The 23,424-nt window shown below is 55.0% G+C and overlaps 1 protein-coding gene across 1 annotated transcript; it reads left to right on the top strand.

Annotated features, from left to right (window-relative positions):
* The first annotated feature begins 6,190 nt into the window (after nucleotides 1-6,190).
* On the top strand, nucleotides 6,191-21,359 carry CTSD (cathepsin D). Its single transcript, XM_082000394.1, has 9 exons — nucleotides 6,191-7,386; nucleotides 7,872-8,028; nucleotides 10,355-10,478; nucleotides 12,124-12,242; nucleotides 16,292-16,491; nucleotides 17,659-17,781; nucleotides 18,962-19,106; nucleotides 20,092-20,190; nucleotides 20,872-21,359. The coding sequence occupies exons 1-9, from the start codon at nucleotides 7,325-7,327 to the stop codon at nucleotides 21,031-21,033; spliced, it is 1,191 nt and encodes a 396-aa protein (XP_081856520.1). The 5' UTR covers nucleotides 6,191-7,324; the 3' UTR covers nucleotides 21,034-21,359.
* Nucleotides 21,360-23,424: the final 2,065 nt, after the last annotated feature.

The raw sequence follows: 23,424 nt of genomic DNA, 5'->3' as shown, positions 1-23,424 counted from the left end.
GTGGTGGTTGTGGTGGTCCCTGTGGTGGAGGTGATGGTGGTCCTGGATGTCCTCCGCCGCTCCGACCCCTCACCTTTGCCATCAGGAGCTCAGTCAATGCCTTGGCCAAAGGGGAATTAGCTGAGTCAAGGGTGGTGGTGACAGGCCCACATGAGCCTTTGCAGGGCATGAGCTGCTGAGGCAAGGGGAAGGTACCATGTGCCTTTCTCCAGCACTGTCAGCAATGGCCGGGGAATGACAGGGCAAAATGTGCCCAAAATAGGAAAAAAGGAAGGAAGCTGAGGGTTTGCAGGATTGCATCATATGGGGCCAAGTGCAGCTGCTTCGGGCCATGGCTCAAACGTGTAGCATCAAAACGTCCCTTTACTGCCCTGCGGCAAAGATGGAGCATCAAAAACACCTTCCAGCAAGGACTGCTGCAGCTTCCCCCTCTCTGCTGCAAGGGCAAACTTCTTGTTTCTGTCTTAGAGGCATCTGTAATAAGTTCGTTAATGTTTGGGATGTTCCTAAGGTCTTGGCTTTCTGAGGCATTTTAACCTCCCTCCTTCAAGGGGTTGCTGGTGCCCAGGGATCTCCTGCTGCTGCTGCTACAGCCCAAAGCGGGGTTAGCTGCGGGGGCTCGTTGCAGGATGCTTCTCTAATATCCATCCGAGGTCTTGGGGGCCAGGTCACACCACCATGCTACCCACAGGGACAGGCTTCCTTTGGGCCCTGCTGGGTTTCCACATCTTTCCACTCTGGGAAAAGAAATGAAGGCGTGCAAAAGGGTGCAAAGGGGTGCAAAGGGGACTCAGAGGACCTGTCCTTGATTCTGGCCATTGCTTTTCAGCAACCCCATGCCGTCCCAGCTGAAGCTGCACAGTGTCGGGGTGTCCCTGCCTCGGCACCAACCCGCCACTGCTGGGGACACCCCCACGACACCCTCCTGGTGCGGGGAGGGAGGCGGGCGATGCTCCCGCTCCGCTCAGCCGTGGGCAGGCCAGCTGCCTCCTCCGCTGAGCCCAGCCCTGCCAGCGGTGCCAAACAAGCGGCCCTTGTTTTAGGGGGGTGCGCGTGACCCCAGGAATCGGAGGCTGCAGCCGGCTGGCCCCACAGAGATTGCAGGAGACCTTTGCCCAGGAGCGTGCCCTTAATCCCCCACTCACACACACCAGTCAATTTAGGGTTGCAACGCTAAAAAAAAACATCTTAGCACTATGAGAGGGAAAGGAATTTTTTATGAAAAGGTGGTGCTGCAGGGAGGGAAGGTTGGCAGGTATTTAGCTGCTAACAGACATCTGCATTGGCAATGTCCGAGCAGTTCAGCTTTATTGTCTCCTGGCTGTTGTGGGAGAGGATGCTGGAGGCTGCAGGACCTGGGCGCAGCTGTGGCATCCATCAGGGATGCTCCTGCACCCCCTTCCACCCATAACCTACGAGCACCTTCGGCCACGAGCACGAGGCAAGCATCTTCACATCTTTGACCTAACCCTGAACAACCCCGGTGGCAGAGCTTCTTGGGAAACACTCAGGGGTTCACAGCCAGAGAAGCTAAGATGCCAAGTCCCACGCTGCAAATAATTATTAACAGGGTGCTTTGCGTGGAGAAGTTCAGAGGGAGGGTGTGCAAAGCAGCAGACTGTGTTTGCTTAAACGTGGGTTCAAGAGCTTAACCCCAGGCAGGCACATTGGAAAATGCTGGCTGCAGCAGCAAGTGAAGCTGGTGCTTAGGAGAAAGGTGACAGTAAATGGGTGAGAATTAAGAGCCTTTATGGGCATATTCACACAGCAACACCTGTCCCAGGAGGTCAGGACTGATTCACCAAAGAGGAGCTGGGTGGTTGGTCCACTCCAAGGAGTTAATGTTAAGCCATGTTTAAGCCAATGCAATGTTAAGCCAATCCTTGGGTCACCATGGGGTGTTGACCCTTGTCTTTCCAAGCCCACCCTCCTCCCAGGACCAGAAGGGTCAATTGCTTTGGTGCTTTGTCACATGGAGGAGGTATAACTGCATAAATGATGTTCTTCTCGAGGCAACTTCAGCTAGAAATTAAGGGAAATAATTAAATGGCATCTAGTGCTGGCAAAGAAATTGAGATGGATGGCATGGTTGGATGAGGCTGGAGGCACATTTCTGCATCGTGCATGAAGATCCCACCTGTGAGGAGATATCCCCTACCCCAAGCCAGGCTCACACAGCCCTGGGGACACCGACAGGGTTTGCTCAAGGTGGGTGATGAGGTGCGTTAGGTCCCGGTGCTCCCCATCACATCCTGGCGTGGGAGTCGATGAATCAATACCATCATTGCCACTTACCACCCCATCCCATCAGCCGCCAGTCACGCTGCCTGCTGCCATTGCCTGCCTCCGGGGTTGTTGTTGCCCATCCCCAGCAATTTCAGCCTGCTGCAAAATAACTCCGGTGAGGCAAACACCACGAGATCCCTGCCCCGAGGAGCGGATGGGGCTGGCAGCCGGTGTGAGACAGGTCCCCTCCTCCCCAAGATGGGTGCCAGGCGTGTCCCCAGCTGTGGGGGAGGATGGGCTGGGGGATGCGGAAGGACGTCCGATGCCGAGCGGGGTCAGGCGCGGGCAGGCAGCACAGGGATGGCAGGGATCTGGGCAGGGCCACAGAGCGTATGGGACATGGGGACAAGCAATGCTGAGTGCAGCAGCAGCCCAATGCGGCATGACAGCTTACAAGTAAGCCCTAGTGAGGACACCAGCTCACAGGGTTAAAGACCATAAGCCTGTTGCTGCATAAAGCCTTTTTTTATTCTAAAATAGCTAGGGGAAAGGCTGGAACAGCAGGATGTGATGGAGAAGGTCCACTGGGCTGAAAGGACCCCATGCTCAGAGGCTGCTGCAAACAGCCCTCAATGGGGATGGAGCCACACTCAGGGCTCCCATCCATCGTGACACCCAGCCGTGACACCTGGCTGCCGGCGAGCCGCCCTCGCTTGCCACCGGGATCAGGGTTTGCATGAGAGACACCAAGGGAACAATTAGCACCCAGCCTAAGACTTTTGCAACTCCACTTAGCATCTCCCCGAGGTCCCTGCAGCCCATGCTGGCAGCCAAAAAATGTTTAAGCAGGCTGCCGGCCAGCTCTGCCTCCAAACCAGCCCTAGCCAGTCAGCACCGACGGACCAGGGACCGCCTCCGGCCGCGATGCCCAACTCATCTACCCCAGTGCCCGCAGTACTAGGACGTGGTGGCCAGGGCCTGGATGAGTCCCTTTGCCGTGCTCAGTGCAACCCCTCACCTGCTCCCAGGTTTCCCATCAGCCAGAGCTGCTACTAAAAGCACCTTCACGTTCGCTTTTGCGGGTGTCACCCAGAAAAAGGGTGCAATTTGGGACATGCCAGCGCTGCTGGAAAATGCACCCTCGCCTTGCAAACTGTACGTCAGTTTAGGAAACGGAGTTGGGAGTGGGCGAGGTCCTGGCACCGCGCCGGGAAAAAGTTACCACCGCTTTGCTCGGGGGCTCGGGGCCGGTGAATCAGGCTCTGCTAATTAGCTGCATCCAGCAGCTTCACGCCAGCACCAGGACCTTGAGTCGGAGTCAGGGTGTTTGCAACCAGACGTGCCCGGGCTTGTGCACCTGTAGGCTCTGCTCAGCTCAGACTGAGGAATAGTTTTCTTTTATCCTTTAGCAATGAGCTGCAAAATCGGGAATGCATTTTTCTGATGTTGAAGGTGACAATCACCCCCTAAAAATCCCACCCACAGCTTTGCATTTAACACCTCTTGGTCAAAAAATAATCGGTGTTTCTGAACTGAAGCTTTCCTTGCCCTTTAGGTCATTGCAGTTTGGGGCATTGGCTCCCGCTGTGGTAAATAAATTGAAAAACGTGGAGGAAAGGGCAAGGCAAATGCACAGCCAAATGTAAGGAGGAAGAAGCTGCCCTAGCACCCCTGCCAGAGTCCTGCCAGACTGTGGGCGGGGGACCTGCAAGAACATCCCTCCCTCCGAAAATAAAGTGTTTGAAACAAAGTGGCGTCAGGTCCCCCTCCGCACGGCAAAAGGCAGGTGGCACACCCCGGTGTCACCCACGGAGGGGACCCCAATCTCCCGGGGCTGGGGTGCACCTCCCCGCGGGAGCTGCCGGGGCTGAGTCATTCGACACCCCCCCCCCCCCCTTGGGAATCCTCTCCAGCAGGGATCGAGGTTGCAAAAGCGTGGCCCGCTCCCAGGGGCGTGTCACTGCACACCCACGGCCGTGGCCGCTGGGGACGGTGCTCCGCCTCACCCCCTGGAGCTGGGGGGATGCGGGGGGCCGGGGAGGTGGACCAGCAAGGAAAGGGGTTCATCCACCGTGCTGAAAACAGGAGCGAGGAGGGACAGGTCCTTCGGCCGTCTCTCGCACAGCTCTGCCTGCTCCAAGTGCCTCAGCCATGGCACTCCGGGTCTTGTGCCGCAAACAGGGAAAAATGTGTAAAAATCCCTGAGCCCAGGCTCATGCCAGTCTGTCTTTTGAAGACGGCACGGTGCAACTCTCACGGTCCCAGACATGGTCCCAGCTCCTGGTTAAACATCTCCTCTGTGCTTCTCAAGGGCTTGTCATCAGGGCAAACATCCCACATTGGTGCTGAGGGAGCCCGCACGCAGAAATCCTGGCTCCTTGCTGGGGCCACCAGTCCCCTGGTGCGCAGGCACGGGGCGTCAGCTCCGAAACCACCAGTGCGAAGGGCTGGAGACGAATTAAACACTCTGGGGATAAGCCCCCTGGTCCCTTCCCATCCTGCGAGCACCCAGGAGAGGATCAGTATCATAACATTCCCTGACACAGCCCCATCCTCCCTTTTTCCCAGTGAACCATTGGGAAGTGTCTGGGCTCACCGGTGCGACAGACACGTTAAGTCACTTTGAGAAGCGTGTTTAAAAGCAGTGACCCTCTAGCCCTGGTACGAGAGCAGCTCCGGATGCAGACACAAGCCCTGCTATCACGAAGACCAAGCAAAGGCTCGTTCATAACAGCTTTGCTAACAGCAAAGATTGCCCTTAATCCCTTGGAATTAAAGAAACAGACACAGACTGGGTCTGGACTGCTTGACCCTGCTGACAGACTTTGCTCTTCAGTGCGTGATGGTACAGGGCTAGCATAGCCACCAGCCCATCCCTGCACCCCAGAGCCCGCTCTGTAGCCACAGGATGCTGGGAGAGACTGGCTGGACTGGAAACGCTCGTGGAGGAGCTGCCATAGGTGCCCCAGCCCCGGGGCCAGGTGTGCATTGCCCGGCTGGGTGTGGTTTCCCAACCACTTCAAAGAGAAGGGAGGAAGGGGCTCCATCATGGGCTCCGGAAGAGCCTAAAAGGCTGTAGAGGAGCCCCGGCCCTGGCGTCAGGACTATCCCTTTTGTCTGCAAAGCATATTTGCAAGGGGGTCTAGAGCCCTTGGGTTTGCTTGGTGGGACCACGGTTGGGTTAGTGTGTTAGTCTGACCTGCTCCCACCCGTGAGCACTCAGGATACCCCCGAGCCGGAGCCCACAGCAACAGTGATGCCTTCAGGGTTGGGCTACAACTGCTGGGGACCCACCACGCCTTGGCCCCTTGCCTGAAAAGAGCTGCGCAGAGTTTTGCTGAGTCACGCACTGCCGCGGGGCCGGGAGGGCGCCGGGTTTTGCTGACTCAGGGTCAGTGGCACTCGCCTTGACCACGCGCCCGCGGGGCAGGAGGGAAGCGGGGGCTGGCTGAAATAACGGGACCTGGCGGGCTGAGCCGATGCCTCCAGCCACTGCTCCACAAAACCTCATCCCAGTGGGTGCCGTGTCCCACAAAGAGGAGGCACGTACCCCAATACCCCCAGCTCGACTGAGGCATGGCAATTTGGACAGCCAGAGGGACAAGACGCAGCCCAAGGCAGAAGTACTCCCTAAAAACACTCAGCACGGACCGCAATTGGGGGGTGACGGGCACAGACCCGGGGCAGCGGGATGCTGCATGAAGCCGTGGGAGGATGGAAGAGGCTGAGAGAGGGAGAGCAGGGAGGAGATGGTGGGAGCAAGGTGCCAGCAACATGACCCAGCAATTCTCCAGAAGTTGCATGAAGACGAAGGAGGCGGGCGAGTGACATGGACCTTGCCAAAAAGCCAGGGGCCCCCCACCCCAGCAATGCCCAGCTTGTCCCACAGGCCACTGCTCTCCTGTCCCCAAGGCTGGGCACAAGCAGGAGCAGAAAACAACACTCCTAGCCCTCAGGACTTGGAACAGAAAGCATCTCTAAATCCGATTTTATTTATATTTTTTTTTCAGCTGGCCTCATGGCTGTAAGAGCTTGGACAGGGTGAGCGGGGAAGAGATTAGCTTCATCCACGGCCTTCCAAACCGGTAGGGTGGCACCTCTGAGCCCTGCCATGACACCCGGGGTGGCAATGAGCCCGTCCCAGCGCTCCCCAATGCTCGGCCCTGCATCTTGCAGTGGGGGGAACCTCAGGGTCTGCTGGTGGCCAGTGTCCCCCCAGGCTCTGCCCAGCACCAGCATCATCCTCAACAGCTGTAGGTGGCCCGGTACCGCCACGGTGGCATTTCGAGGGGGAGCACATTCTGGCCTGGCACCCCCCCAGCGCCTCCCAAACAAGCTATAGTCTGGGTTATACCCATCTCCCCCCCCCCAAAAAAAAAAAAAAAAAAAGCAGCCCAGAGGGATGAGTCCTCCCAAACTGGGCCAGGGAGAAGCATGAGCCTGGGGGGCTGCCACGACCCCCCTGGCCAGGGGCTGCAGACATGCCCGTGGGCCCAGCTGGTGACAGCGGGTGGGTGGCCGAGGTCCGTGAGCAGCCATGGGCTTCCGGCAGGCTGAGTCCTCACCATGCTGGGCGGGGGGGGGGGGGGGGGGGGGGCTGCATACAGCAGGGTTTCGGGGGGCTGCTGGCTGGGGGGTGTCCCCCCCTACCTCCCCAGGAAAGAGAGAAAAGCCAGAAAACCTGGAAAGAACAAAAAAAAACAACAAAAAAAAAAGGCAACAAAAAGGAAGTTAAAGATGCAACAAAAGCAAGCACGCGCGGCCGGCCAGGCACCTCGTGATTTATTTAATGGTGTTTATTCCCCTTTTCCCGGAGGCTGAGTCATGGGCCAAGGTGCCGGGGGTCAGGCCTGGGGAATTGGGGGGGCGTGAGGCGGCACCCCCAGCCCCGCACCCCACGCGGGTGCCCCCGCCCCGGCCCGCCCTCACGTGACGCCGCCGGTTGCAATTTTAGACCGTCAGCTGACTCGAAAAATCCCTGGAGAGGGGCCGCAGCTCCTACAAAAACAGGGAAGGCGGCCGGGCGCGGCGGTGCGGCCTCCCAGCAGCGGGACCCTCCGGCCTCTGTCACTCCCCAGCCACGACCGCCATCGCCGCCATGGGCCCCCGCGGCCTCCTCCTGCTGCTCGCCCTGGCAGGGCCCTGCACGGCCCTCATCAGGTGAGCCGTGCCTGGGGGTCCCTTGGGGTCTGGCTGAGCCCCCCGCATGGGGGGGGGGGGGGGGGAGACGGATGTGGGACGTGCACCCCAGGTGCTGGTGAAATGGTGGCTGCTGGGCTCCTCTCGCAGGCACCCCCCCCCGTGCTGCTCCACCCCCCACTACAGCAGAGGGGAGACGGGCTGCGACACCCCCCCCAGATGGGGGTTCAGGGCCGATACCCTGCCCATGGTGGGGTCTCACCCTGGCTTCCCCTATTCCCGGTGACCTTTGGGGGCCACCTGCCGCCCTTCCCCCCGGCATTCCCCAGCTTTGGGAAGAGCACCGACCAAGGGGCATCCGGCACGGGGTGCTGGCCGCAGCCCAAACCTCGCCCACCCTGCGCTGGCGGGTACCCTGGTTTGGGTGGAGCCGCGCCGCCCCTCTCCCCAGGGGGACCCCCACACACACCCCCATTAACAGGTGGGTGTTTGCCCTCCCCTTGCAGGATCCCCCTGACCAAGTTCCCCTCCATGCGGCGGGTCCTGAATGAGGTAGGCAGCGAGATCCCGGACGTGAATGCCCTCACCCAGTTCCTCAAGTTCAAGCTGGGCTTCGCTGACCTGGCCGAGCCCACTCCAGAGATCCTGAAAAACTACATGGATGTGAGTAACCCCACTCCTGCTGACCACCCCCCACTGTAGTGGACCCCAGCGCCATGCTGGCCGGGCAGCGTCGCTTCTGGGGGTACCCATCCTGGGGAGGTGGGATGGGACACACCAACCTTGCCATCCCACCACAGCCGGGAAGGTGAAAGAGGGAGAGATGTTGGTCCTGTAGGAGAGACTCATGCATCCCCATAGCTTGGTGGGTGGTTGCCCAAAGTTGCTTCCCATCATTGCTAAACTAAAAATACTAATAGTAATAATAAACAACCCACTGCCACCCAAGCGGGAGCTTTGCAGCTTCTGTGACCTATTTCCATTCCCCTTTGTCACTAATTAACAATTGTAAATAGGGGCCTGCTTGCCTGTGGTCCTTCCTAGCATCTTCTGGCCAATTTGGCCTCCACTTTGTGCAAGAGAGGGGCATAAAAATCATGCTCCATTCTATGGGTCATTAGGGCATAAAAGAGCAAGCATGGGGCAAGGGAGAGAGGGCTCGGACTGGGCACCAGCTTGCTATGGGACTGGGGATGCAGGACCCTTCCTCTCGCTATCCTTCATCTTCTGCACAGCCTTGGGAAAAGCCACCCTGTACCTCCACCACCTTCTTGGCAGCTTGGGGAGCAAAGGGACCTTCATGGGGAAGCAGCAATAAAAGGAGAAGCCAGATAAAGGACATGAGGTTTGCCCTTGCCCTTGCCCTGCCAGACACGTGTGGGGTTTCCTATTTCTGGGTTCCCCACCGGGTACCCTTGCAGCTCTTGGGGTGGTTGGATGTGAGCACTGATTGGCAGAATAAAGCTGGTGCCTGATATTTGGGCATTAATTCAGGATATTCTCTCCTGCGCCCCTTCCCCGGGGGCTCTTGTCACCCAGCCAGCACCATCCTGCGAGGGCTGTGCTGGGAAGGGCCACCGGTGTTTTAATCGGAGGTGTTGAAAGCCAGGGTGCTAGCAGTTGCGCCACGGCGTTGTCTCTTGCGACCGCAGCTCGGGCCACCACTCAAGGAAAGACACTGCTCCCTTGTCACAGGGAGACCAGCCCAACCTGCGGTGGGAGATAAGGGACTGCTAGGTCCCTCCCAGCCCGGCCGAAAATGCTCTTGCTGCTGGAGGAGCCGTTGGGGTGAAAGGCACAACCTCCCCTAGACCGCCCTGCACGGTCCCCACCAGCCCTGGGACCCCTCACGGGCTTGTGTATGTGATGTACGGGGCCCCTGCACTGGGGGTTAATTTTCAAGCCCCAGCAAGAATTACTTGATTCACTGGAAGCAAGTGCTGCCTTCCCATTATGGCTAATTGCAATGGATTATTAATCACTCAGCGAGCAACCCCTGCAAACTAAGCACACAGAAGGTGAGCAGCTTTGATAATCCTGTTTTCTCCCCCCCCTTAATTAAGTACAAGGGGAGGAGAGAGGGTTGGAAAGGCCACAGGCTGACTTCCCTTGCTAGCAGCCTTCTCTCCAGGGCCCTGATGCAGCTGCTCGCCAAGCTTGACATGGCTCTCTGCCCCTTTGGGAGGGCTGGGGAAACATAGATACGTCCGGGACCTGCTAAGCATTCCCCATTCATCCTCTCCCCTCTGGATAGGGGTGTGCCCTGCAAACGTCTCAGCCACCCAGGTTTCTTCCAGTTCCAGCAGACATGCACTCACAGGGCAGAGGAGTATCCACCAGATACCTGTGCTACAGGGACTTCTCCCAAACTCTCACCCCGCAGCCCCAAATCCCTCTCTGGCGGTGCTGCTGATGCCTTTTTCTCCCTCCAGCTCCTCCAAAGTCTTCCAATGCCCACAACTGAGCATTTTATTCCTCCCCACCCCAGGGGCTTGCCAGCCCACACCAAAAGGCCCAGCAGCTGTACCTCCACTCGCTGCTGCTCACTGCAGCCCACAGTTGTCTGCAAACCTGACAGCAAAGCAGCTTCCCAGCCAGTTTCAGCTTTTCAGTAACGCAGGTGTTTTGCTTAGCTTCCTCCCATCTTTTTTTTCTTCCCTGTAGAGAACCCCATGCTGGCCTGCAGACCTTCCCTCTTCTCTCTTCTCTCTGCCCTGTCTCCCTGGCCCAAAAGTCCTCCCCCACAAGCACCCATCCCACTTCTCCCCGATTTATCCTTTTCACACCTGATGTAATGAGGTGTGAATACTGAAGAGGAGCCTCCCTTCCAGGGAACAAGGGCTGTGATCCCATCACTGCCAAAACCAAGAGGAGGGCAGTGTCTAGATAAGAAGCTGGTCCCTTTTTCAATCCTAGAGGATTATTTGGTCTTTAATCCGTGCTTTTAGCTGGCTGCTTCTACTCATGGCTCCATTCTCCTCCTTTGCAGGCCCAGTATTATGGTGAGATTGGCATCGGGACCCCACCACAGAAGTTCACGGTTGTCTTCGACACTGGCTCCTCCAACCTCTGGGTGCCATCTGTGCACTGTCACCTGCTGGACATTGCCTGCTGTAAGTGTCACTGGTGCCTGCCATGGCTCAACAGCTTCTCCATACCTGCAAAACGCAGGTCTTGGCATTGCAAGAGGAGAAACTGAGGCAGCAGCATGAAAGGGCTTGCCAGAGGCTGATGGGCTCTTCAGGGTCAGAGCTGGAAATAGGATCCCAGCTTCCCTCATCCAGCCTTCATTACTCCCTTTCTGTTTTTTCCCCTCTGCGTCGCCCACACACAGCTTCAAACCTTCCCTAACAGCCTCAGCCCTGCAGCCGGGGAGCAGCATCACAGGTTATGATGTTTCTCCCCAAATTATAGACCAGTGCTGCTGTTACCCCATTGCGCAAGGCTGGTGAAAAAAAATCAGCCTCTTGCCAGATCTGATACAAACTGTCCTAGTTTCTGGTTTATTGCCGCATGGAGCATGTGCGTGCATGTTTATGGGTTTATAATTAACAAGAGCCAGGTAGGCACAATGAGACGAGAATGTCTTAGGGACTACAAGTGTTTTTGCTCTGTGGCACTCCTATGCAATAAACCTCCACAGTTGAAGATGTCAAACCCGGCTATGGCAAAATGCCATTTAAAAGCCACTGGCTGTGCTGCTTAAGCGGAGCAGAGAAACCTGTGGAGCCAACAAGTGCAACTGTGAAAGGCAGCCCACAGTGCTCGTTGCGGGTAGGGAGGAAATTTGGACTTTTTGTACGGCCCTGCAGTGCCCAGAGACAGGCCTTCTTTTTGCATATGTGAAATGAGATTCAGGAGATTCAGCAGGGTGATAAGGCCAGACCTGGTCTGTCTTGGAGGTTCCTGATGTGTAGCAGAGAGCTTGTTTCTCAAGGCAGTGGTGCGGGAGGTGCTGGGACCAAAGGGCTCGTTTTATGAGTATGCAACAAGCCTAACCTCATGCCAGACTGGGATCCAGACAGCCCAGCTGGGGAAGTCCCTGTATAGCGTGCTGGTTTCTGCAGGGCTTGGCTGGTTTGTGCTCAGCCGCTGTCTGCTCTGCTCAGTGAGCAGCCGTGGAGCCGGGCTGCCGAGCTCACTACACGCAACTGCCCAACTCATGACTCAGGAGGAATCTGCGGAGGAGGAATCTGCCCAGCCATAAAACCAGGGATATCTTAACAGTTCCCAGCCCTTCCAAGGGGAAAAGCAGCTTAGAGTAGGGGAAAGCCCTTCTCCTCTGCAAATAAAAGAATATTTTGAGCCCTCTCCACACAAAAAACAATGACCATATAAAACAAATTCCAGCTAGTCTTAGTAAAAGAAACAGATAAATCCATAAAGTGCAAATGCTCATGCCCAGAGAAGGCTATATTTAAAGCAACCTTGGTTCTCCCTGGCATGGGGGGGACATTTTGCTCTGCTGTCCTAACACACCCTGATACACCAGCCACATAGCCTCTAGGCTTTTAATACCCAGTGGCCAAATCCGATTTAACAGCCAAATTGGATCTGCCCACCTAATTCCCCAGACGTTGGCAATGCTTTGTTAAGTAGTCTGGGCTTTGCAAATGCTGGGTTCAGGCCCACCTTCACATCGTTGAGTGTCCATTTGTGTAGATGAGCTGGGTGGCGTGGGGCTAGGTATCCGGGAGCCCTAGGTATCAAGGACCACTAATGTTCTATGTCCCCTTGTGTTCTTCTTCCCGGCTGCAGTGCTGCACCACAAGTACGATGCCTCTAAATCCAGCACCTATGTGGAGAACGGCACTGAGTTTGCCATCCACTATGGGACAGGGAGCCTCTCTGGGTACCTCAGCCAGGACACCGTCACAGTGAGTAAGAACTGCCCATGCCGTGAGCTGCCCCAGCCTGCTTTGGACAGAGCGCTTGAAGCTGTTTGATTTCAACGGGTCTCCCTTATTGAGTATCCTACTCCTATAGAGCATGCTTTAGTGCCTTGTTTCCAAGTGCTTTGAAACCAGGTGGTGATGATGATTGAGGAGGTGATGATGACCAAGGCAGGCAGAGAAGGGGGAACATATTAATCAGCAGGTCAGCAGGCTAAGAGTGTAGACTGCACACGTGGTGCCCTGCAGACATGGTTTCTGTCCATCTCTCCAACCCTCTTCCTCCTGACCCCGGAAATTTCCAAGCCCAAGAGCATGCCAGCACCACCGCACAGGCTGCTGGTGGTGCCCAGCTTGTTCATGGCCAATATCCATGTGGCAGAGGATGTCCACATGATGATGGGATGCCTAAATGCTGACCAGAAATGGGCTCTTCACTGCCCCATTCCGGTCTGGTGTCAGGAACTGGTGTTTATATTTGCAAAGGCTGTGTAACACCAAGGGAGGGGGTTCCAGAGCAGCGTTCAGGGCCCAGCTTGGGGTAGCCAGGCTGCTGGTGGTTGTTCCCCATCATTTCCTTTTCAGCAAGCAAAGGCTGAGCTTTCTTTGTGAAGGGCGAGTGCCTTTCACGACTGCCTCCTGGGTGCAGACGCTTGTGAGAGTTTGCCAGCTGCCAAACGTCTGTGGCGCACGTGCTCCCAGATTACTTGGTCTCCTGGCAGGGATAAGAGCATATGTTTGCTTTGCGGGGGGGAGACAAAGCAAAAGTTTGGAATAAGCACATAAATCCAGGGATTTGGGGGTTTCCGTGTTAGGTTCAGCTGAAAAGTATTGGCTTACCAATTTCATTGGGTTCAAAAGAAAAATATCCAAGAGGAGCCCAAGTGGGTGGCTTATGCAACGAGCACTCTTTAGCCTGTCCTTACAGCAGGAAAATTTCAGGGTAGCCTGGAAGCACCAGCCTCTGCACTGCATCCAAATATGCCAGCAGCTCAGGCTGGGTGAAGGACCCTCTTTGTGGGAGAGGGCTTTTGATGGGTTTGGTGAACCCTGAAAATCAGGGCAGACAAGGCTGTGGGGGAGAGCTGCAGGGACTGCCAGCAGCTTTGCACCTCTGGTTTTATTCTCTGCCTTCTGCAGCCCGCCAAGCTTCGGGACCGTTTCAGTTTTGTTTCATGCCATTTATTTCCTGCATCCCTTAGTTCACTTAGAAACACCCCGCCACACAAAAAAGCCGCCCATCCGAGCCTTCCCGCAGCTCTTGCTAAATGAAGGCACCACAGATGTAGCATTAATGGGTTCTCTTACATTAGGTTTGCAAAATACAGACAGAACAGGTGGAGGCATCTGTGTTCATCCCAGTAATGGAGGAGGGCAGCGAGGCAAACAGTGAACTTTATTGTCCTGTGAAAGTGTGGGCTGTTTTAGGCGCTTTCCAGCTTAATGCAGGGGCTGAAGTGAGTCAGAAGGAAAACTGCAGCTTTTTCTTTTTTTGTGTGTGTGGTTTTTTTTGTTTGTAATTATCACCCTAATGCCTGCTTGCTAATTAGCTCTCCACTTCCCGGTGGCTCAGAGGAGGATTTTGTGCCTGAGCTTGTTTGGGAAGTGGGGATGGTTCTTGGCAGCCAGCACAGCTTGTAGCATTTGGTTTCTGTCTCAGTAGAAGCAAGAGAAACCTCTTGCATAGAGCCTGAGCAGTGTCACGCTTGCAGTACGCTGGAGCAAGGCGACTCAGAGGGTCTGGGACCTTCTGCTTGGACACCATGATGCTTCTTCTGATGCACAACGTCCCATAGGCAAGCTCTCAGTTGGGTGTAGTCTGGAAATACAGACACTGAAACAGCCTTCAGGGTGACACTCAGCTCCAGCCATCCTGATGGGTGGAAGCAGCCACAGCAGCCTGTGGTAGCACTGACATCTAACTGAAAGGCACTGGTTGGCAGGTGGTCCAGAGTCCCTCAGCCCTGAATTTTTTTTGGAAAAGGTGACGAGCTCACATGAAACATCCTCTCTCCTTCTGTGGAGGAATTATGCCTCAATAGCACCACGCTCCTCAGTGGTGCTTGCCCTCTGAAGAGCAGTGGGTTCAGCCAGCCCTCTGCTGCTCCGGCATCTCAGCCCTTTATTGCAGCCTGACCTTAGGATGTCCTTCAAGGACAGCAGAGGAAGCATCGCTGGCCATGGGATGCAAGGTCTCTCTCAGGGCTGCAGCACAGGACACCTCCCTCCTCACCTCTCCCCTGTGCCTTTGCAGAGGGGAGCCCGAGCCCCAGTGCCAAACCATGCCACGGAGGCCCTTGCCTCTAGGCTGCCTTCGCCATCCGGTGCTTGTCCACTCAGCTGAGGCCTCTAACAAGGAGGCCAGGCAAGCTGCGGGGTGCTGACACCTGCCTGCAAAGTGCTGGAGGGTGGCCACCATGCAGCCATCCACTGATAATGATTTTCGGTTGTTCCACGTCTGGGCAAAAGCCAGCCCAGGGACAAACATGAAGGATCTGTCACCTGGCGCCAGTGCTCTGCTAAAGATGCTCTTGTGTTTCAGTCCTGCTGAGGACCAAGCGTGGGCAGGGCCTGCTGAGACTCTACCACTGGGCAGATATCTCCCTCCCTCTTGGGATGTGCAACCAGGGCAATATTCTAACAAACTTGGTGCTCAGTTATATCAGTCCACTGCTTTTTTTTTTTTTTTTCAAGTGGAAGTCCTATTGAACTTTCAGAGCTTCTGCAGGACCAGCTGTGCCAAGTGGTGGAGGGGTGGCTTTTGTAAACCTGTGGCATACAACTGGAGTGCTTGCCACGCGCCGGCGAGCGGATGCGTTGCTGCGAGCTGTTTCACCCCACATCCTGCCCTGTGGCTTTTAGCTTTTGCAAGGCTCGATTGCCCTTTCCTAGCGCAAGCCTCTGATACCATTAAAGCCAACACTGCCCATCCCAGCCTTGCACTGTCTAACCCTGGGGGGATATTAGTAATTTACAGGGATCGTTATCTGCCATCAGGTAGGAGAGGCCAGCTTTTCAGTCCAGCCCAGTTCACTACAGGGCTGCTAGCTGGAGGCTGAGAGGCTGAAATCATCCTAGCACGGATGCTAAAATTGACCATGGTCAGCCAGAAGCTCGGAAACCTCATGAACTGCTAGAGCCAGGAGCCAGCAGACACGTCCTACTCCCCATCAGCAGAGATATTGTATTTTCTGCAATCTCCTTCTTTCCAGGGAACTGCCCTTGTGGGGTGTTTCAGCTTTCCAGTGGGGAACGCCAGTCCTTCTTGTTGCTGGCAAGAGAGGTGACCTTTGCATTCACAGTACTCCGCTTGCTATTTTTGTGCTTCGGGCTCAACCTCACTTTCCTGGCTGGGTCTTCTCCCCCTCCCACAGGAGGTCTCTGCAGGCTGGTGGCTCTTCTGGGAGATGCAAGAATACTCTGGGGATGTTTCTTATGTAGGGGAGATTGCAGGGGTCGTTGGCAGAGGTGAGAGGGATTTGTGCTCCCAACGAGAGATGGGTGCAGCACCCGAGAAGGCAGGACACAGAGATGACTCAGACGTCCAGAGTGGGGAAGAGGATTAAAGGTGCAGCACAAGAGCTTTTCAGGGTGGGAGGAAAGGATGAAGCAGGCCATAGGGAAAGGGATGTAGGGGGGACAAAGTGATATAGGGCCCTCTGTGCAAAGAGGAGGAGCTGCAAAATGGCATGGCCAAGTGCCAGGACCCATCAAAAGGCTGAAAGTGTTGAGTGAGGTGAGCAAAGAGCAAAGGGGAGCTCCTCCCTTTAGGGGTGTACTGGGCTTTGCAGGGATGCAGGAGGTGCCACTGTGTGGCTAGTGTGGCCTGTCACGCTTCCCCTGAGGAGGGTGGTACCAGGGTATCTGGTTTCTGCAGCTGCCTACAAACGCAAGGGTGAAAGCAGGCAGGAGTGTGGCAGCGCATTGAGGGACATGCTACAGCCTGCATTCAGCAAGATCCCGTTTCCGTCCTGGTCCCCTGAGTCAGTTTTCTTTACAATCTGCTTTTCGCTTCCCTCCCTATCTCCCCTCAGCTCGGTAACTTGAAAATCAAGAACCAGATCTTCGGGGAGGCGGTGAAGCAGCCAGGCATCACATTCATCGCTGCCAAATTCGACGGCATCCTGGGCATGGCATTCCCAAGAATCTCTGTAGACAAGGTCACCCCTTTCTTCGATAACATCATGCAACAGAAGCTGATTGAGAAAAACATCTTCTCCTTCTACCTGAACAGGTAGTGTTGGGTTTGGTGGTGCACCTTTCCTTGTGAAGACAAGCCCAGCCAGGTATTTCTCTATGCCTCCCAGTGGCACCTCTTTGCTGTTGTGCCAGTTTAGTCCCTGGCCAGCACCCCTGAGGAGGTCTCAGCAAGGTCTCCTTGCTGGAGCAGTCGGGCCAAAATCTCTTCCGTTTACTGCTTTGAAGTAAGAAGAAGGGAAGTAGAAATGCAGCCATTTCGCTGATAAAAAGCTGGGTAGATCTGCTACCAGATTTCTTAGCTGATGAAGAGACAAAGGATGTTTCCAGGGGAAAGAGAAATAAAAATAAACATTGTTGTGATCATGAGATTGCACGCTGCTAGTGCAGTCCACGATAGGGGGGTAAACACAGCGCCAATTTGTTGCCAAAATCCATGAGCCACATGGCCACGACCATGTCACCTCCCAGGCAAGCATGCCCCCCACCAGTCATGACTAATGATGGGGCTAACACTCCCTCACCCCCTTGGAAATCCTCCTGCATGGCTCCCAACCCCTTGCCAACCACTGCTGCTTCCCCCAGGACACCCCATCACCCTCCTGGCACCGCAGGGTGGGACTCTCAACTACTTCAGCCCAAAACGTAGCACACTGAGAGTGAGGAGGGCAGAGAGGGCTGCTGCTGGCCGCTCAAGCGCCAGCCCTCCCCCATCACCACATTTCTTCCCATCTGCTCAGCAGCAAGCTTTTATCTGACAGTAACCTTGAGGATTCAGCTCCGAGGCTGCTGGCTGGCACAGAGTCGGGTGCAGATAACCTAACACTGCATCAGCCATGTCCAACCCTGCACGGGTGTTTGTTACAAGCTGATTATTCAGGGATCGCTGTACCAGTGCTCAGTTCCCCTTTGCTGTCCCCCTTCTCTGCAGCGAGTTTCTCCAGGTGTCCGTGCAAAAGCATGAGGCAAAAAGCTGCAGGATGCTTCAGCTCGGCCAAAATATTTCCATTTCCCCACCCCAGCCTATTTCACAGTATCTATCCGTATATTGACGTATTATAGCACAACGTAAGTTGTCTGTCTCCAGTGCTGTTAATGCCGTGCTTCACCCCCAAGCACCCTGGTGTGTGTTTTGAGGGCACGCAGAGGGGGTTGTTCTCACCCTGCCCCTGATGTTCACGGTTTTGGGTGGTTTTTTTTCCAGAGACCCCACTGCTCAGCCCGGCGGCGAGCTGCTCCTGGGAGGGACCGACCCCAAGTATTACAGTGGTGACTTCAGCTGGGTCAATGTCACACGCAAGGCCTACTGGCAGGTTCACATGGACGCGTAAGTCCCCCGTCCACCCAACTACATGTGTGGTAGACAGCTCACACCTGGGACTGGGCTGAGACCCTCCCTGAAAAGGAATCATCTCTATCCCTGTAACACATCCACACCAAAAAAAAAGCAGATTAAAATCCCACCCTAAGGTTGGGTCATTTGTTGCTGGCAGGGGAGGAGAGGCAGAAAACAGCAGGAGATGTTCTTTAAAATCCTTTCCTCTTGTTTACATCTTGGCCCTTGAAAACGCCTGCTGCACTCTTGCGAAGCGGGGAGAAACACCAGTGTGTCTTCCTTGCAGGCAGAGCAAGCCTCACGGATTAAACCCCGGCTTTGCTCAGCTCTCAGTGAGGCCTGAGCTGGTGTGGCTCACTTGCACAGAGCTCCGGAGGAGCAGGATGAGGCCCCAGGAAGCCAGCCCTTGACTGAAGGGCATGGCGCGGCAATCAGCATGCATTGTTGGAGGCAGAGGGGAGGAGAGCGGGCTGAGCTGCCGGCCACCAGCCCTGCGGTCTATTCTGAGCTCTCCCATGTGATGGGAACTTAAAAGCGGCCTGTGATCAGAGTGTGTCCTTTCCTTGGGGATCATGTACCTCCTCAGCGCAGGGTTTTAGTTCTCATCTTCCCCCAGCCCTGCCATGTTGGCAAAGCGTGGCAGACCCTTGGCTGGAAGGCTTTATCTGTCCGCACTGCTGTGAAACGTGATGCAGGTGGGGAAGCCAAGCAGCTCCTGTCTTGCTTCTTCAATGTACATGAACCCTTCCCTTGCCCATGACCCCCTCAGCCATCACACCACCCTTTTAACCCTTTGCTTTTTGCAGTAGCACAGGTCATACGAGTCCCTAATGCATCGCCCTTAGCTTGCTCACGTGCCCATTAGTCACAGCGTTTAGCAGGCAGGGTGCGCAGGCAGCAGTCCAGGCTGCCTGCAGAAATGCAGTAACACACCAACGCACCCGCTCAGTCAGGAGCAGGCGAGGGCCCTGCGGGGAGCCAGGGGGTCTGTGCACTAAGTTGGTGCTGCATCAGGATTTCTGAGCACCTCTCCTTCCTGGGTGCTTGTCGCAGCCCTCCCTCGCATGCCTACATACTGCCCAGGCTCAGCATCTTCAATTCTTTGCCTGCTGCTCCCCACAGCCTTTGCTGGGAGGCCTCTAAGGCCTTCTCTCTGGGCATGTCTCCCCAGGGTGGACGTTGCCAATGGGCTGACTCTGTGCAAAGGGGGCTGTGAGGCCATCGTGGACACAGGAACCTCGCTCATCACCGGCCCTACCAAGGAAGTGAAGGAGCTGCAGACAGCCATCGGTGCAAAACCACTCATCAAAGGCCAGGTGAGGCCAGGCTGAGAATACAGGAGTACATGGCCGTTGTGACACCTGTGCTGATGCCCTGCTTTGCACCCAGATGCTTCTAGAGACCCTGGTCTACTGCTCCCTCTGCTCTCTGTTCCCAGCCTGTGCTCCTGGAAAAGCCCCTGGCATAGCAGGGACCCCTCTGTCTTTTGAACCTGGGTAGCATTTGACACCCTGCTCATGCTCTTGGTAGAGGGCACAGCCCCATGAACTTTGGGAGGCTTTGGGTTATCTCTGCCACCCATCTCCGGGAGGCAGAGGAGAAGGGGTGCAAGTTGCAGCTGAGGCCAAGCATTCACGTTAATGTGAGTCCAGAGGCAATTTAATAGAAATATATTTAATGCAAATGACTACCCTTCCCTGCCAAGCTTTTAACCATTTTAGCTAATCTCACAAGGTCATCTCTCCTCCCTGAAACTGTGGAGGAACAGGGATTATAAGGACCCTCTAGGAAGGATGCTCTGCTCTGAAACCCCTCCCAAATCACAGAGTCATCAGCACTTGTAGGACTTTTCTGGAGTGTGGGGAGACCCCCATGCTGCAGCAAAAACCTGCCTCCCTCCCCAAGACTCACCAGAGTTAATTAAAACAGTTTTGTCCATTCATCACACTGTGAGTCCCTGGCTGTGCCTCTAGGCTGTTTTGAGCCACATCTCCCCATCCTGTGGCAAAGACCTCAGCCCTGCTGTATCAGGTGCTGTGCCCTGGGGCTCGGCAGAGCCAAAAGCTGAACCCAGCATCCTTTGGCTCCATCCCTATACTTAAAACCCTCAGTCTCCTCAGCTTGCAGCCCTGAGAAGGGAGCAGCCTACTTGCTTACCCCAGCTCAAGCCTCTTCTGCACCCTGAGCTGAGCAGTTCTTAAGGAAAACCCCAGCAAAGATGTGGCTGTGGCCGGGGAAGACCATGCCCTTTCCCGAGGGCATGAGAGCTGCCGTGTAAAGCCTTTACTGTTTCTGTTTCAGTACGTGATCCCCTGCGATAAGGTGTCATCTCTGCCTGTCGTCACACTAACACTAGGAGGGAAGCCCTACCAGCTCACCGGAGAGCAGTATGTCTTCAAGGTGCGTCCAGGCAGCTTTTGCCAGCCCTACGCTTCTCCCCCAAGGCCTAACTTTTGCCTTCTCCACTCAAACTTCAACCATGAAATCCAAAATGTAAGAGCAGCAGAAGCAAGGCTGGAGCTGGCACTTGGGAAAAAGTCTGAAAGGTCAGGGTGATGAGGTGGTGGCACTGGCTGATGGATCCAGGCAATCTCACCAAAGTCCTGCAGGAACAAGACCCTCTGCATGATGCTTACAAGGGATAGCAGAATGAGAGAGAAAGGGCAGGCAGGCTGTTGCATCACTTTCTACAAACATTTTGCCCTTTTCTGCTGCATTCTGGTGCCATGAGGCCAGCCTCGTGATAGCAGAGGCCACCAGCCTGGCATTTAAGCCATCAGAGTCAACTTGCAAGGACCATCTTGCGCAGAATTTCAACAACGGCTCTAATTCAGAGTTGGGCTGTGAGGTTTTATGGGCATGTGTGGCTTTACTGGATGCTTTGCTGGGTAAGGACTCTGTGAGGGGCAGCTGGGTTTGGAGATGTGGGATTGGCGGGTTGGGAGTTACTTTTGCAAGCTGTGGGTCTCAGGCTGAGAGAAGCTGAAGCGCAGACGGCATTGGCGGGTGTTATTGCTGAGCCTGCGACGTTGAGGGAAAGGGAAGACCTCCTCAGACTGAAGCTCTCACTCTTCTCTCTAGGTTTCTGTACAAGGAGAGACCATCTGCTTGAGCGGCTTTTCAGGCCTGGACGTCCCACCCCCTGGGGGCCCACTCTGGATCCTGGGAGATGTCTTCATCGGTCCCTACTACACCGTCTTTGACCGTGATAATGACTCTGTTGGCTTTGCCAAATGTGTCTAAGCGCCTGGCCCCCACTGCCTCTGCCACACACACACTTACACACACGCACAGGAGCCGTAGAGAAAGATTACCAGGATTAGAAACCCAGTGAGTGGAAAGGAAAAAAAAAAAGAAAAAGAAACGGAACTAGATTTAAAATTACATGGAAAATAGTCATTAGTGCCCTGCTAGCTACTTTTTCCCCTCTTGAGTAAGTGGTGCTGGGAGGTCTCTAGCTGACAATTCCAGCTGGAGTGGCCCCCTGCTTTACTGCTACGTCTTCCAGTATTTGTTTTTAAGAATGATTCTCAGAGCTGAACAAGTCCCTCTCACATCTCCCAGCCCTGGTCTCCTTTCTGGTGGGGCAGCCAGCCTCCAGTGCCTCTGTTTCTGCAGAGAAGCTGTGTGACTGCTCTTGGGTTTGGGCTTCTGCACTGGGGGAGAGGGACAGGGAAGGCTGTCTGACACGTTATTTACTTCTTGCTTTTTCACTGATGAAGTGGGGGAGCGGATGGGGAGTAGAGTCCATCTTCATCACTCCTCCATGACAGGTTGAGACAGCAACCACTAGCTCATTTCTCAATGAGTTTGTGCTGGCTTGGTCCTGGGAGAGTGCTTCCTAGGCTGGAGCGATGGGAGATCACGGTATTGTGCCCAAGGATTGAGTTTCAAAGCTTGGTGGTGTGTTTTTGTGTTGTGACAGCATTAGTGAGAGAGCTGGAGGCATGATGTCCGCATGCCTGACCTAAGAAGGCAGGGATTCGTAGGGGGGCTCCAGCCAGTGGGACTCTTCAGGGAGTGAGAATATAAAGGGGGTCAAGATAGGATTTAATAGAGATCACTTGAATTCATGGCCATGAAGGCTCAGCTTTCTGCTGAGCAAAGTCACTTGACACAGGATCTCTTGAGTTTGGTGAACTCCCGGGTTCCCCAAACCGCAGATATTCCCAGCTTCATCCAACAGCCAGTGAGCTTGAGAATAATGTTTCCTAAAGCAACTAAGTGATCTACAAGCTGAAATCATACTGATAAAATCCATAGGTGTTTGTTAGCCACGTGAGACCTTTTGGAAACGTTATTCGCAGCATTTTGCACTGCCCAAAACTCAAGAGACAGTTGGCAGAGCCAGCAAGCCTCCCAGGCAGGACGGTGCCATGGCAGCTGCTGGACTTGCATTTGCTTTCCCTGGCTGCCTTGTCCTGAAATCCAACTGCCTTTAGCACACTCCTTACCTGGTTTCCACCTTGCTAACACTGGTGAGAGCTCTGTTCATATGCACCCTGTGTTGCAGACAGAGTGAGGCACAATCCTGCTTTGGAGAGGTTGTCGCTGATTTAGCTGTGCTCACAGATCCTCCTGGAGAGCCAAGATTTGTGCATATGGAGCCACTGGATTCACTGGGCTGGTGGAGCTGGGAGGACAATAAAATGAGTTTAAAGCAGTACTGGAAAGCAGAAGAGACTGCCAAGAACAAAGAGTAAAAGACTCCCTTCGCTTTCCCAGTGTGCTGGATCAGGTCCTGAAGTTAGGGAGTGGCAGCAGGTGAAGGGCAAAGCTGAGGGTGGCCAGAGGACCAGATCAGCACCGGCCATGACCCCAGGCCAGGCAAAACAGATGGTAAAATCCTGGCTCCCTAAAATTCACTAATCATCCTGCCAGCACTATCAGTGGGGCCAAGGAAGTTCCCAAGAAAGGTCTTTGGGCAGTGGGTGAATAGATGGTTATGCCCGGTGAAATGCATATACATCATCCCCAATGTTGAATTCACCACGAGCATCAGAGGCACAGGTGGGGGAGAGGTCCCGAGGTGAGCTGTGGGAGGACCGTGAGCATGTAGCCCTGTCCCCACCTGCTGCAGCTGGTCAGTTTGGCTTTATAACCATGTCTGATGTCTTGGAGGGACTGGCGTGGGCAGTGGGGACAGGCCTGGGCACACTTCTGATGTGTGCATTGTCCCCTGCAACCCCGGATGCGACAAATGCTGCTCTTAAAGCTTGCTTCTGCCTGCTCGTAGCCTTCACCTGCAACTCTGCATCTGGACACCTAAGGACATCTGTTGCAGACTGGCTAGAGAACAGTAGCGTGTTACCAAAAAAAAAAATCATCAATAGGTACTCCAAAATCCGCAGATATTCAGCACCTCTCTGGACAGCCCTGGTTTCACACCGATTAAGTGCCCAGAGCTCCTCCAAATCCTGCTGCATCGTTTCCCAGCTGCAGGTTTTCTCCAGCACGGCGAGACAGAGACAGCCTCTCGAGTACCCACTAATCAGATCTGATGCAGGAGGGGAGCCCAACATGGAGCTGGTGGCAGGTTTTGAATGTGTTCAGTGTCAGATTTAAGCGGGGCATGCCGCGTAGCCCCAGAACAAGCCGTCGGGCCACAGTTCTGCTGGATGTGCAATGCCTTAT

The sequence above is a fragment of the Phaethon aethereus genome (genome assembly GCF_964289735.1).
Source record: "Phaethon aethereus genome assembly, chromosome: 5".
Classification (NCBI taxonomy): Eukaryota; Metazoa; Chordata; class Aves; order Phaethontiformes; family Phaethontidae; genus Phaethon; species Phaethon aethereus.
This window is presented reverse-complemented; position numbering and strand designations above follow the sequence as displayed.

Bases quoted from the DNA above. Each gene is read 5' to 3' on its own strand.
- CTSD (XM_082000394.1), top strand. From the start codon at position 7,325: ATGGGCCCCCGCGGCCTCCTCCTGCTGCTCGCCCTGGCAGGGCCCTGC. The intron at 7,387-7,871 runs GTGAGCCGTGCC...CTCCCCTTGCAG, and splicing joins CCCTGCACGGCCCTCATCAG to GATCCCCCTGACCAAGTTCC. The intron at 19,107-20,091 runs GTGAGGCCAGGC...TTTCTGTTTCAG, and splicing joins AACCACTCATCAAAGGCCAG to TACGTGATCCCCTGCGATAA.